General features: G+C 36.4%; 1 protein-coding gene across 1 annotated transcript in view; it reads right to left on the reverse strand.

Moving 5' to 3' along the window:
- The window catches only part of LOC126417162 (dynein axonemal heavy chain 2), a 959,377-nt gene that overhangs the window by 466,926 nt on the left and 477,828 nt on the right, over nt 1-14,623 (reverse strand). Inside the window, 2 exon segments of the mRNA XM_050085060.1 lie at nt 1,301-1,555; nt 9,386-9,545. Coding sequence (XP_049941017.1) covers nt 1,301-1,555; nt 9,386-9,545 — 415 coding nt within the window.

Below are 14,623 nucleotides of genomic sequence, written 5' to 3' on the forward strand. Positions count from 1 at the left end.
CTGGGTCCTCCCTGATCCCCATCCACTCTGTACAGGATACCTAGATCTACCACTGACGTGCCACTTGCAGTCAAGTGGATGGGTAATTAGAGATCTTGTACTTTCTACAGAGGAGACAGAATCCAATGGAGAGGATAGTAATTGAAGTACCTTTCTTCACAGCCCCCTCTGGGAGAGATACGTATGGGGTTGTGGTGTATTCCTAGGTTCCTTACTTGATACTGGTTCTTGAAAATTTGTATGTACACCGTCCTGGGATAGTTGATGACTATTTCAAGCATCTGCCAGATCAGGTTTGACTATTTTAAGCATCTGCCACATCAGGTTTTTTAGTATCTCTGTGGCACTCTCCTCTGGCACAAACCTCTGATTATTGGTGCTGCCCTTCTCTGCGTATGTTCCATATTATCTGTTAGTATTATTTGGCACAGATCTCATACAAATATCATAAGTATTCTGGGATGGGTTTTTGTATGCTATCTCCTTTTTAGACTTAATGATTTTCCCAGTATCATACTAATGAACAGAAGTCTACAACCTGTATTCCTGTGTGATAATGCCATTCATATTTCCTCAACTGTGTGATAATGGCATTCATATGTCCTCAACATAGCAGGTACTCTTGACATAGCCAAAGTATTGCAACATTTGCAGGAATTAGTTTCAAAAGTATTTCATATACTTGATAGTATTTCATGTTCATCCAGGGAAATCACTCCTTGAAAAGACAAATTTTCTTCAAATTGATAGCAGTTTAAGCAAAATATTAAAAGAATATTATCTTGACAGGGCTGCTGTACTGTTGTACCTACTCACAACAATGGACCTAAGGTCTGAGCAATGGGGAGAGGAGTGGTGGAAGACAACACATGTAAGTTTTGCGGTCAATGAGAGAATAGTATAGTGATAATGCAACAAATGACTACTGGTGCACTTGCTATCAGTCATTATAAATTACATGTTCTGGCTTTCTTCAAATATGTTCTGGCTTTCTGCAAACTGATACTGAATTATTTGTTTTGGAAAGGACCTCTTCCTTGAAGAAACTCAGTTGTTGTTGAAATACTCCTACCACAAGGAGACTAATGAAGTAAATCACAATGCTTTTATGGTTAAAATATTTGGAATACTGTATTTATAGAGAATTTTCAAACAAAATACTAAAGCTCTAGTTTTCTCACAAACTGAATTGGTGTGATTGAATATAGCACATGTGTGACAGATAATCTTTTAAATCTTTCATTACATTTCAGAACAATTACTACTTCAAAACTACTGAAACTTCTTATTACATCCTCACCTGCTCTGGCATTGTAATCCTCTCACTATTAATCAATGTCAGAACCTTATTGTCATCCATCACACTATTCATATTCTCAATCCAGACGGCATCCACTGGTCCATCAAAGACTATCCATTTTTCGTCAGGTGATTCATCTGAACAGGTGACACGCATGATGGAAGACAGAACACCATCTAACCACTCATTTGTTGCAAGGTTAAATTCACCATAAAGTTCACCCAAAGTCAAAGCTTTGGGGTTGATAGGAAATGTCTGCAATATTGAAAAATCAAAGAGGGAAAAAGTTTAAAATTTTCTCACATTATGAGATATCTGCACAAGCTTCATTAAACAATGAAAAATAAAGGATGGAATAATGACAAATATTATGCTACTCGCTATATTGTGTAGATGTTGAGTCACAGACAGGCACAACAAAAAGACTGCTAACAAAGTAAGCTTTAAGGCAAAAGGCCTTCTTCAGAATTAGGCAATGTATACACATACATTAATTCAAACACACTCATGATCACTGTCTCTTGCTGATGAGGCTGGGCATAGCAGGGAATCTCATTAACATCCATCGTACTTTTAACAGTGCGATAAACAGTTCAATTGCCTTAAATCCACCGTAAGTGCCCATGCCACAGAACCAAGAAAATATATCAAGGAACAAAATAGAATTTTTTTGAACTGCTAGATCCCCCGAACGTCCATCATGGCCATAGGATGTGTACATAAACCCATACTTTGTCCTTCTAGAGCACAAGCAGAAATATACAGAAATTGCAAGGATTTCTTTTCTATCAATACATAAAACATCTGTGATGCCAATATGAAGATTCTGAATGTGGTAAGTTGTTGGCTGGATTCCATGCAAGAGGCAGGCATTTGGGACAATAGTAGAGTTGCCACAGAATTTGAAAATGGACAATATGATGAGTTGGTTATTAGAGATAGTTACACAATACAGTTTTTTGACTACTTCTAAGAAAAACAAGATGTCTACTTTCCTAATTTTGGTAATAAGAATAAATATTAGAATGTGGTGATTACAAATACTGTATACACGTAATAATACTGAAATAATACACATAAATATTATGTCATTTGCCAAACAAGAACATACTAACAATTGGAAATAATCAAGCAAAGAAACTGTTGTGTACATATAACACATATTCATATTCATTTACAGAAACCTAAAATTCTTGGGCATATTGTCTAAAGGACCGTATCCTAATGTTTGCTCTCTTTTGTTCTCAAACTCATTCATAACTTCCATTTTGTAGGTTATGCTCTTCTTCCATGATTTATCTTTGTCTTCCAATTAAAAACACTTTTGCATTATATTCCACTTATATTAAACATATTTTTAACAAATGAAGCTTGCCTGCTTTTTCTAAGAACACCCTGTCCTTCGGTGCAATCACATGTTGTTTGCCTTTTTTCATGGGTTTATCTTCTAATAAGCTTCCACAAGAGAATGCAAGCAGAGGCTCATTACTATGGGATAAAATTTCACTTTCAACAGTTTCACTGCCATCTTCAGGGTAGTTATCATCATTGATGTTCGAAAGGACCACATTATCTTCAGTTGTGTCACTGCTGTTAACTCCCATTATCCCCTTGAAAACGTATTGTATATCTTCATCTCAGTTCCTCCACCACCAGTTTGTAATTGTTCTCAATTAAATTTACCATTTATTAATTTATTTATTGCTTTCACTTTCATATCCTTCCAAAATACTTCAAGTTGCTCTTATGATCTATGTGTAAAAGCTTCTACATTGTAATTTTTACCATGCATCTTTTTTTTTTTCCTTTCTAGCATGTTCACAGCGTGGTTTTGGATTCAATAATAATTATTTACTTTTTCATTGTATCTCTTATTGAAGGAAATAGTGCGCATATACTATTAGGAACGGAAAGTTGGTTAAAACCGGAAGTGAACAGTAACGAAATCCTAGACACAGAATGGAATATATACCGCAAGGATAGGATAAACGCCAATGGCGGAGGAGTATTTATAGCAGTAAAGAATTCAATAATATCCAGTGAAGTTATTAGCGAATGCGAATGTGAAATAATCTGGGTTAAGTTAAGTATCAAAGGTGGGTCAGACATGATAGTCGGATGCTTCTATAGACCACCTGCATCAGCAACCGTAGTAGTTGAGCGCCTCAGAGAGAACCTGCAGAACGCCGTGAAGAAGTTTCGTGATCATACTATTGTAATAGGGGGAGACTTCAATCTACCAGGTATAGAATGGGATAGTCACACAATCAGAACTGGAGCCAGGGACAGAGACTCTTGTGACATTATCCTGACTGCCTTGTCCGAGAATTACTTCGGGCAGATAGTTAGAGAACCAACTCGTGAAGCTAACATTTTAGACCTCATAGCAACAAATAGACCGGAACTTTTCGACTCCGTGAATGTAGAAGAGGGTATCAGTGATCATAAGTCAGTGGTTGCATCAATGACTACAAGTGTAATAAGAAATGCCAAGAAAGGAAGGAAAATATATTTGCTTAACAAGAGTGATAGGGCACAAATCGCAGAATATCTGAGTGACCACCATCAAACGTTCATTTCTGAGGAAGAGGATGTGGAACAAAAATGGAAAAAATTCAGAAACATCGTCCAGTACGCCTTAGATAAGTTCGTACCGACTAAGGTCCAAAGCGAGGGGAAAGATCCACCGTGGTATAACAATCATGTACGAAAGGTACTACGGAAACAAAGAAAGCTTCATCATAGGTTTAAGAGTAGTCGAATCATAGCTGATAAGGAAAAGCTGAACGAAGCGAAAAAGAGCGTAAAGAGAGCAATGAGAGAAGCATTCAACGAATTCGAACATAAAACATTGGCAAACAATCTAAACAAGAACCCTAAAAAGTTTTGGTCATATGTAAAATCGGTAAGCGGATCTAAATCCCCTATTCAGTCACTCGTTGACCACGATGGCACCGAAACAGAGGACGACCGAAGAAAGGCAGAAATACTGAATTCAGTGTTCCGAAACTGTTTCACTGCGGAAAATCGTAACACGGTCCCTGACTTCAGCCGTCGCACGGACGCCAAAATGGAAAATATTGAAATAAACGATATCGGAATTGAAAAACAACTGCTATCACTTAGTAGCGGAAAAGCATCCGGACCAGACGAGATACCCTTAAGATTCTACAGTGATTATGCTAAAGAACTTGCCCCCTTTCTATCAGCAATTTATCGTAGATCGCTGGAAGAACGTAAAGTACCTAGCGACTGGAAGAAAGCGCAGGTCGTTCCCATTTTCAAGAAGGGTCATAAATCAGATGCGAATAATTATAGGCCTATTTCGCTTACGTCAATCTGTTGTAGAATAATGGAACATGTTTTGTGTTCTCATATTATGACGTTCTTAGATAATACAAATCTCCTTCATCATAACCAACATGGATTCCGCAAACAGAGATCATGTGAAACTCAGCTCGCCCTATTTGCCCAAGAAATTCACAGTGCCGTAGACACTGGCGAGCAGATTGATGCCGTATTCCTGGACTTCAGGAAGGCATTTGATACGGTTCCGCACTTACGTTTAGTGAAAAAAATACGACCTTACGGAATATCGGACCAGGTTTGTGATTGGATTCAGGATTTCCTAGAAGAAAGAACACAACATGTCATTCTTAACAGTTCAAAATCTGCAGATGTAGAGGTAATTTTGGGAGTACCGCAGGGAAGCGTGATAGGACCTTTATTGTTTACAATATACATAAATGACTTAGTTGACAACATCGGTAGCTCCGTGAGGCTATTTGCAGATGACACGGTTGTCTACAAGAAAGTAGCAACATCAGAAGACTTGTACGTACTCCAGGAGGACCTGCAGAGGATTAATGCATGGTGCGACAGCTGGCAGCTTTCCCTAAACGTAGATAAATGTAATATAATGCGCATACATAGGGGCAGAAATCCATTCCAGTACGATTATGCCATAGGTGGTAAATCATTGGAAGCGGTAACGACCGTAAAATACTTAGGAGTTACTATCCGGAGCGATCTGAAGTGGAATGATCACATAAAACAAATAGTGGGAAAAGCAGGCGCCAGGTTGAGATTCATAGGAAGAATTCTTAGAAAATGTGACTCATCGACGAAAGAAGTAGCTTACAAAACGCTTGTTCGTCCGATTCTTGAGTATTGCTCATCAGTATGGGACCCTTACCAGGTTGGATTAATAGAAGAGATAGACATGATCCAGCGAAAAGCAGCGCGATTCGTCATGGGGACATTTAGTCAGCGCGAGAGCGTTACAGAGATGCTGAACAAGCTCCAGTGGCGGCCACTTCAAGAAAGGCGTTACGCAATACGGAGAGGTTTATTATCGAAATTACGAGAGAGCACATTCCGGGAAGAGATGGGCAACATATTACTACCGCCCACATATATCTCGTGTAATGATCACAACGAAAAGATCCGAGAAATTAGAGCAAATACGGAGACTTACAAGCAGTCGTTCTTCCCACGCACAATTCGTGAATGGAACAGGGAAGGGGGGATCAGATAGTGGTACAATAAGTACCCTCCGCCACACACCGTAAGGTGGCTCGCGGAGTATAGATGTAGATGTAGATGTAGATTATTTCAGTAAACTGCTCTTTTTCACTTTGTGGTATGATTTTTGAATGTTACTTAACACTTAAATTGTTTTTGGCCACCTCCATGTCGCTGTTAGCTTGCATCCCAAGCTGCAAGTGCCACTTAAATTGACATGTGTTACTCACCAAAAATGGACAATGGTAGCTGTAGATTATGCTAACATGATGTTATTGTCAAAAAGTGATGCCATAACGTCTTGCCCATATTAAATATTTTTCAAGAGGAAATGAAATGCATGTACCAGTAGCATGCAGAAATAGCTTACTTAGTAAAAAGGCATTCCTGCTTTAGTTGCAACTAAAGAAGTAAACAGAAATCGAGCCCCTGGGGAAGACTGCGTAATTGCTGAATTAATAAAAACTGGTGGTGAGGCTGTAATAAAGGAACTGCACACATTAATATCAGATATATGGGAAACAGAAACTATGCCAGATACTTGGAAAATTGAATAATAGTCCCCATTTATAAGAAAGGGGACAGAACAGCATGTGAAAACTATAGAGGTGTAACACCGCTAAGCACAGCTTATAAGATCTTCACAAGTATATTAAACGAAAGGATACAGAAGTGTCTTATAACAAATATTTGATCATTTGTTCCTCTGCCTGGTCGAAAGCCACACTGATATTCCCCTAGTATACCACTGTTGTGTACATATAACACATATTCATATTCATTTACAGGAACCTAAAATTCTTGGGCATATTGTCTAAAGGACCGGATCCTAGTATACCACTAGGGGAATATTAGTGTGGCTTTCGACCAGGCAGAGGAACAAATGATCAAATATTTGTGATAAGGCAAATGACGGAAAAGTTCTATGAATATGATATAGATCTGCATTGCCTATTCATCAATTTCAAACAAGGCTTTGACAGCATAAATCGGCAAGAACTATACAGAGTACTGAAAGAAGTTGGTATATGTGCTAAACTAATAAGACTAATCAGAATGACAATGACAGAGACAAGAGCAAAAGCAAAGGTACTTAGCAGAACAAGTGAAAGCTTTGACTTTATTAAAGGTGTGAAGCAAGGGGATAGTCTCTCCACTGTCCTATTCAATATAGCCCTGCATAGTGTAGTAAATAAAATCAACAAAAGAGGCACCATATTTATGAAAACTAGCCAGATATGTGCATACGATGATGACATTGCTATAGTAAGAAGAAATACCCATACACTCCTAGAAACATACTGAGCAATGGAAACAGAAGCCTTAAAAATTGGCCTCATAGTAAATGAAAACAAAACAAAATATATGGTAATGTCACAATCCGAGGCCAGAAGAACCCCTAAAAACCTAAACATCAATGGGAAATGTTTCAATGGAGTGTTCTCTTTTAACTACTTGGGAGCCCTAATAACAAATGATAACAGTATTGGAAAGGCTATAAGGGAAAGAATACAAGCAGGAAACAGAGCTTACTTTGCAAATATGCAGCTTTTCAAAAATAGCCTTGCTACAAGAAAAACTAAACTGCTAATATATAATTTCATAGTCCGCCCAGTTATCACATACGGCTCAGAGGTATGGATGTTGACAGAACACGATAAAAATGCACTAAGAAGCATTGAGCGGAAATACTATGCAAAATCTATGGGCCAATAAGGGAGGAAGAAGGCTGGAAAATACACTACAATGCCAAATTACAAGAGTTAATACAAGGCAGGGACATAGTAAAATTTGTGAAATCACAGCGAATACGATGGCTAGGACACTTGGAGAGAATGGCAGAGGATAGAATTCCAAAGAAAATAATGAAAGGTATGATCCAGTCAGTTAGGCGAAAAGGGAGACCTAGAAAAAGATGGATCGATGAGGTAATAATGGCTATCATCAATATGGGAGTCCGGGGGTGCAAAAGATCAGCAAATAACCGAGAAGTGTGGAGGAAGGTTGTTGAAAAAGCCAAGGCTCACCAAGGGCTGTGGCGCTACTGAAGAAGAAGTAGGGAAGACATGGTGAGGAATGAGGAGATGATGAGAAGATTTGAGGAAGACCGAAACCCCTTAGACACCATAAGGAAGACGGCAGTATTTACTCCAGCAAGAAATTGATGTGATGATAAAGGGAAAGAGTGTGAGAGAAAGAAGAAGATACCAACTACTGGACAGTGTCAGAGAGAAAAGCAATAAATATGTGGAACTAAATAGAAAAGCACAAGACAGGGAGAAGTGGCAATGTACCATGCCTGGACCTGCCACAAGTCAGAACTACTACTGATTATGATTTCTGAAAATAAATTGTTTTAGCTGTTTTCTACAGTCTTTATTCTATTTTCTGTGGAAATACTTAGAAAAGGATACAAATTTTCTTGTAAAACTAATAAATTACACATCTACTACTTAAGCAATTCATGTACTCATTAGATATTGTTTGCCAGAGAATTTATGAATAAATGAAGAAAATAAACAAACACAATCCAAATTGAGGGCATCAATGACTTTGGTGATGGAAGAAACAAAATACATTTTGAGAGAGTAAATCATTACCGATATGTAGAATCATGCAAAATTATTCTTGAATCATAAATTAGAAATGCAGCATTCACAAGAGCCTTGTATATATACAAAAGCATATAACATTTAGTCAAATTTATGGAGAAACCTTATTACTAGATTTTCATGAATGGAAATTCAAGTTTTGTGGAAAAAAATACCTGTGTATTCAAACTCTGAAAATGTTTAAAAAAAAACTAATGGGGTTACGGCAACACAGATAATCTGTTTCCAATCCAAAGTTACAGGAATTCAACAACCAGCTAGACAATACTAACTGATAGATGGAAATTCCACATCAGTTTATTTGCAGACAGAACTGTGATGTCATCAACAGTTGTACCATTGGTCCTGATTTAATGCTAAGATAATATGTAGTATTTTACAGAGTTCTGGAATTTTTTTCTTATTATACCATTTTTTCAACTCACATATTTTGTTAATACAGTGTCAAAGATGGGGAAATACATCCAAAAACAAATATAAAAACTGTTCTTGATCTCTGGATGCGTAATGAAGTCTAACTGAGGTGTGTAAAGAGTAATATGACTAAACACCAAACTCAGCAATTTATGAAAGATTATTTTTCTTTTTTCATAATTCATTGGGATTTTTATATCTCTAATAATGGTGTAAATAACTACCAGTTTTTTCCTTAATGGAAGTAAGAATAGATCTGTATAGCAATAATATACAAGACCTATAAATAACACAGTAAAACTCTTTTCAGAATATGGTATCAAATTTAGAACATTAACTCTACTGAAAAAAATCAAGAAATCTTAAGCAATACGGGCAGAAGAATCGAAACAATAACATGAATAAAATAATGAAAGCATCCAAAAAAGAAAAACAGGAATTTAAGTTCTAACATGGTCTTCACTGATCAACACAAGCTTTTATATACTACTCAGAAAAGAAAACATATAATGTCAGCTTTATAAAACTTGCTTACCTTAACCAGATTATATCCTGGTTTTTCTTCTTTTCTTAAGCGACTCAGTGATGCTTGAAGCATGCGCCATGTTGCTGATTTACCTGCACCAGTTTTACCTACTATCATTGTTGAATGCCGTGAGTTCTTTGTCTCATACAATTGTATTATTTTCACAATACTGCAATTTATCACCTGCAGAAAATAGTAGCATCATTATTACAGTGGGGAAAACAACAGCAACAACAACAACAAAACTTTTGCTTGTGACTACTAGAATATTGAAAGGCAGAAAAGACAAATAATGACATTGTGGAAAAAGTAATTGATCATCATACATATCCTGATAAAGCTCCTTGGCAAATCAGGTTTTAGAAAAAGTATACTGTTATTCACCAAGTAATTAGGTTTCATCTAATGATGACCAGTGCTAGAGTTTCTTACAGTTTCTATCAACAAGCAGTTATTTCTTACAATGCACCATTGCATAACTGTTTACAATAACTAAACATGCCAAGTACCAACAAAGAGTAAGTAAAACTAAAGTAGTAAGTTACGAAGAAAGAAGGCAATCAGCGACTTCCAGCTGAGAGTACTGAACTGCAGTAGTGGAGTAAATTTTTCATTTACTTCCAAAGTAAATTTATTTACTCCGTAAGTGGTGGAAAGCATAATCAAAGAGTATGCTAATATGTTAGTAACTGAAGGAGGAGATAATGCCAAAATTTACTCCCAAGCAGTAGCGGGAGTAAATTTAGAAGTAAGGTGTGTTCGTTGGTTTCTGTGTGTAAAATATCAAATTCTATGTATTACATGGACAATGAAGAATATATGGAGAGGGAGGAAGAGGTAAACATCACAGTAATGAGTGTCGTAATGGGAAGAAGAGACCTATTTGCAATGTATAGTGACAATGATTTGAAAGAGCTCTTTGCATTTCGTAAGGAATCTTTCGAATCACTACTTGGTATTCTGGAGCCATTACTACAGCATAATACTGATGGAAATCGTGCTTTGTCTCCTAGGCTGCAAATTGTTTATGGAGTGCAAATATTTCGCAATGTTACTTATCAAATTCATAACAGGGGTCTTATCAATATCCATTGTACTACTGACAGAAGAACCTTTAACAGTGTGATAAACGGTTTGTCTTAAAGATACTGTAAGTGTCCCTGCCATGGAACCAAAAAAATACACCAAGGAACAAAAGGGAATTCTATGGAATTGGTGGATTCTCAAAAGTCATAAGATCCATATATTGTGTACATGTACCCATACTTTGTCCTTCTGGAGCACACACAGAAATATACATAAATCACAATAACTTTTTTTCTATCAGAACACATATCATATGTGATGCCAATATGAAAATTTTGAATGTTATAAACCATTGGTTAAATTCCACCCATGCTGCACGCATTTGGGACAATGGTAGAATTGCTGCATTATTTTAAAATGGACAATATGTTGGTTTGCTTGTTGGAGATAGCAGAGACACTCTCTCCAACCATCTTATGACTATTGTGTTTCGACCCCATGCAGGAGCTACAATAGACTCCAAATTGCTACCAGATATGTAACAGAGTTGGAAGAAATGTTTCCTAACTCTCACTAAAGTATTAACAAAACAAGAGTGTGAATGTTATTGTGGCTGCTGCAGTTCTGCACAACTATGTAACATAAATTGGAGATGTGTTTCATTCTCATGCTGTGGAGGCGAATGACATCGCCAAAATGCATTTGAGCCAGAAGCAGTTGCTGTAGGCCAAGCTGTCATAAGGCCTTCTTCTTCTTCTTCTTCTTCGTTTCACCCAACTTTGGGGTACGTTGAATCAATCACTTCTGTGTGTTCTGTGCCTTTCTTTTCGCCCAGTACTGCTTCATTCTTTCTGATCTTGCTTTTCTTTCCTCATCAGAGATGACAATCGTTCTTTTCTTTCTATTTTGGAGCTGGAATCCCTCTTTTCTGTCTTTGCTTATCATTTTTGCGGTCCTGTCTGTGAGCATTTTTTCTGTGATGTGTAGTTCTCTTAAGTCTTTCTCTGTTTGGATAAACCAATTTGGTTTGGATTTTTTATTCCTGAAGTAGTCAAACATTCTTTTTGTAAGTCTATTTGGGTTCATTCTGAGAATGTGCCCATAAAACTCAATTCTTCTTTTCCTCATTGTATCCGAAAGTTTTTCTGTGGTTTTGTAGAGTGTTTCATTTTTGGTATGAATTAGTTTGTCGTTATGAAATTTGGGGCCTAAAATTTTTCTCAATCTTTTTCTTTCTTTGATCTCTAGCCTTTCAATTGGGCCATGGTTAGTGATAGATAATGTCTCAGCTGCATAAAGTGCTTCTGGTTTAATGACAGTGTTGTAATGTTTTATTTTTGAATTCCATGAAGGGACTTTTTATTATAAGTATTTTTAGTAAGCTGAAAGGCTAGTTCAACTTTGTTTCTTCTTAATTCTATTGCTTTTTTCTCAAGGGCGTTCCAGCTAATCCATTCACCAAGATATTTGAATTCTGTAACAATTTCGATCTTTTGGTCTCTTACTTTAAGATATTTCATTGGCTTTTTTATATTTGTGATTATTTTGGTTTTTTCAAAAGAAATTTTAAGGCCTATTTTCTCTGCTTGTTTCTGTAATTCGAGGATCTGTTCTTTGGCTTCTTCCCATGTATCAGCTAGTAGGGCCATATCATCTGCAAATGCTAGGCAATTAACCTTGATGCCTTTGTTTTTTGTTCCTAGTCGGATTCCACTATTGATTTTCTTGTTCCATTCTCTTACTATTTTTTCTAGGGCACAGTTAAATAACAATGGAGAGAGTCCATCACCTTGTCGTACTCCAGTTTTTATCTCAAATAGGTCTGAGAGTTCTCCCATAAATTTAATTTTGGAGTATGTGTTGGTGATGGTTTCTCTAATTAGGTTTGTAGTTTTATTGTCTAGGTTCAATTCTTTTAATATGGAGATTAGAGATTCCCTGTCTATGGAGTCGTACGCCTTTTGAAAGTCAATGAATGTGATGACATATGCTTTTGCTCTCGATTTTTGGTAGGCCATAAGATTTTTGAGGTTTAGAATTTGTTCTGGGCAGGATCTTCCCTTTCTGAAGCCTGCCTGGTATTCTCTAAGTTGACAATCTAGCTGGGGTTCTGCTCTGTTCAAAAGGACTTTAGACAGTATTTTGTATGTTATACTATTATGTTATACTATTATACTCAATTATTTTAATTAAAATTTTACTTAATGTACTAGTAAAATAACAAGTTGGTGTCAGAACTTTTCCCTCTTAAATGAATAAAGAAGGCACTGGATTGTCATAACTACAGTGAAATGACACATTTAATTTATGTATAATTTTAGTTATTTTACTATCTTTTTTCTTTCTTTTTTTCTTTTCTCCAATTAGGGGATTAACACTTTCATTTATTTTTTACTTCACTACACAAAGTTACACAATGGAGTTGTCTTGACTATTTCTAAGAAAAACAAAATGTCTTCTCTATAATACCGCTAATACAAATAAATATTAGACTGCGGTAATGAAAAAAATGAAATGGAGTGTGTACACAAATATTGTGTCATGTGAAGAACTATAACATATTAACCATTGGAAAAACTCAAGCATATAAAATATGTTTTAAACATTTATACATACAAAACATATTCACATTCATTTACAAAAACTTGAATTTCTCAAGCAAATGCCTAATGAACTGGAGGCTGAAGTTTTCTCCTTTTTATTCTTGAACTTATTCATTAATTCCATATTAAGATCATGCTCTTCTTCCATGATTACTCTTTGTAAGTTAACAACATTTTTTTGTATTATATTCCTCTCATATTAAATGACACTATTATGATAAGAGTAGTTGCTACTCACTATGCAGCAGAGATGCTGGGTCACAGATAGGCACAACAAAAGATTGTCAAACAAGTAAGCTTTCAGCCAAAAAGGCCTTCATCAAAATTAGACAAAACACACACACACATATTCATTCAAGCACAACTCACACACACAACCACAGTCGCTGGCTGCCTCAGTAGTTCACAGCGGAAGATTACTTTTTGTAATGCTAGCATGAAAGCGTAGAAAATGCCAGCTTCCTCTGATGCTTCGACAACCAGTCAACCACAAGCAAACACAAATGAATGTGCACAGAACACAACTGAATGTTTTCTCACACTTGCCCATTGTTCATACTGGATAGACTTCTGATTCACTGATGCTCATTTGCTTAAGTTCAGCCTGTAGAAACCAGGTTTGATTAAGCTGTTGTTTAGTGCTCTCTGCCATTCTCTTCCATTAGTTGGTGTATGTTTCATGAGCATTTACACAGTAGAGAATGGAAGGGAACACGACAGAAAAAGAATTTCATCATGCAAACACTTGGAAACATTGAGATTATACATTCACTACTGAACTGTCTTTCACTAAGAAGAAACTAAGCACTAAAGGGAAAACAGTGTTATATACAGGATTTGTTTCAAGCAAGGCAAGTAATGTCACACAGAAGAAGAGATTAGGAACCATGTGCTTATGAAGTTTCTCAGAAACATCCGACACAGGGTGGATAGTGAGTGAACTACAATCCAAACTTGATTGAATGCTCACACATGTGTGCCTTCTGCACATGAGAGAATGCAGTCAGTGCTGAAATTTATTCACTTACTGTTAACCAGATTTAAAATATCCTTGCAGTAGAGACATTTCCAGAACTGAAAGATTGAAATGTAACATAGGACAGGCTCTTGAAAGTGTACTAAATTATGCGATGATCTGGTAATCAAAGTATTTAAACTAGTCCAACAAAGCTTGAAAATAAAGAAGCTGTTAGCAAATACATGATAATAGATAACTTTTTATGAAGCTACTTTTTACTTTTTATGAAGCTAATGATCCTTGAGCTTCTTACGTTATTGATGAAAAAGAAATATATATTTCACATTTTCCTGGCGGAGAGTTATTGTTACAGACAGTGTCAGATTGCTAGATATGGATCCAGAAAAGCTGCACAACAGACTCTTGCGTGATGCTCATTTTGATGAACAGGTTGAAATATGCTGAAGTTAAGCCACTGTTTAAGAAGGGAGATAAAGAAATGGCATCATATTTCAGTTGAATTTCACTTTTGCCAGCATTCTCAAATATTTTAGAAAAAGTAACCATCTTATGTCAAATAACATACTTTCAAAGTCACAGTTCGGCTTTCTAAAGGATTCTGATATTGAGAAGACTATCTGCACTCACAGTGAAAATGTG

Source organism: Schistocerca serialis, chromosome 8 (genome assembly GCF_023864345.2).
Source record: "Schistocerca serialis cubense isolate TAMUIC-IGC-003099 chromosome 8, iqSchSeri2.2, whole genome shotgun sequence".
Lineage (NCBI taxonomy): Eukaryota > Metazoa > Arthropoda > Insecta > Orthoptera > Acrididae > Schistocerca > Schistocerca serialis.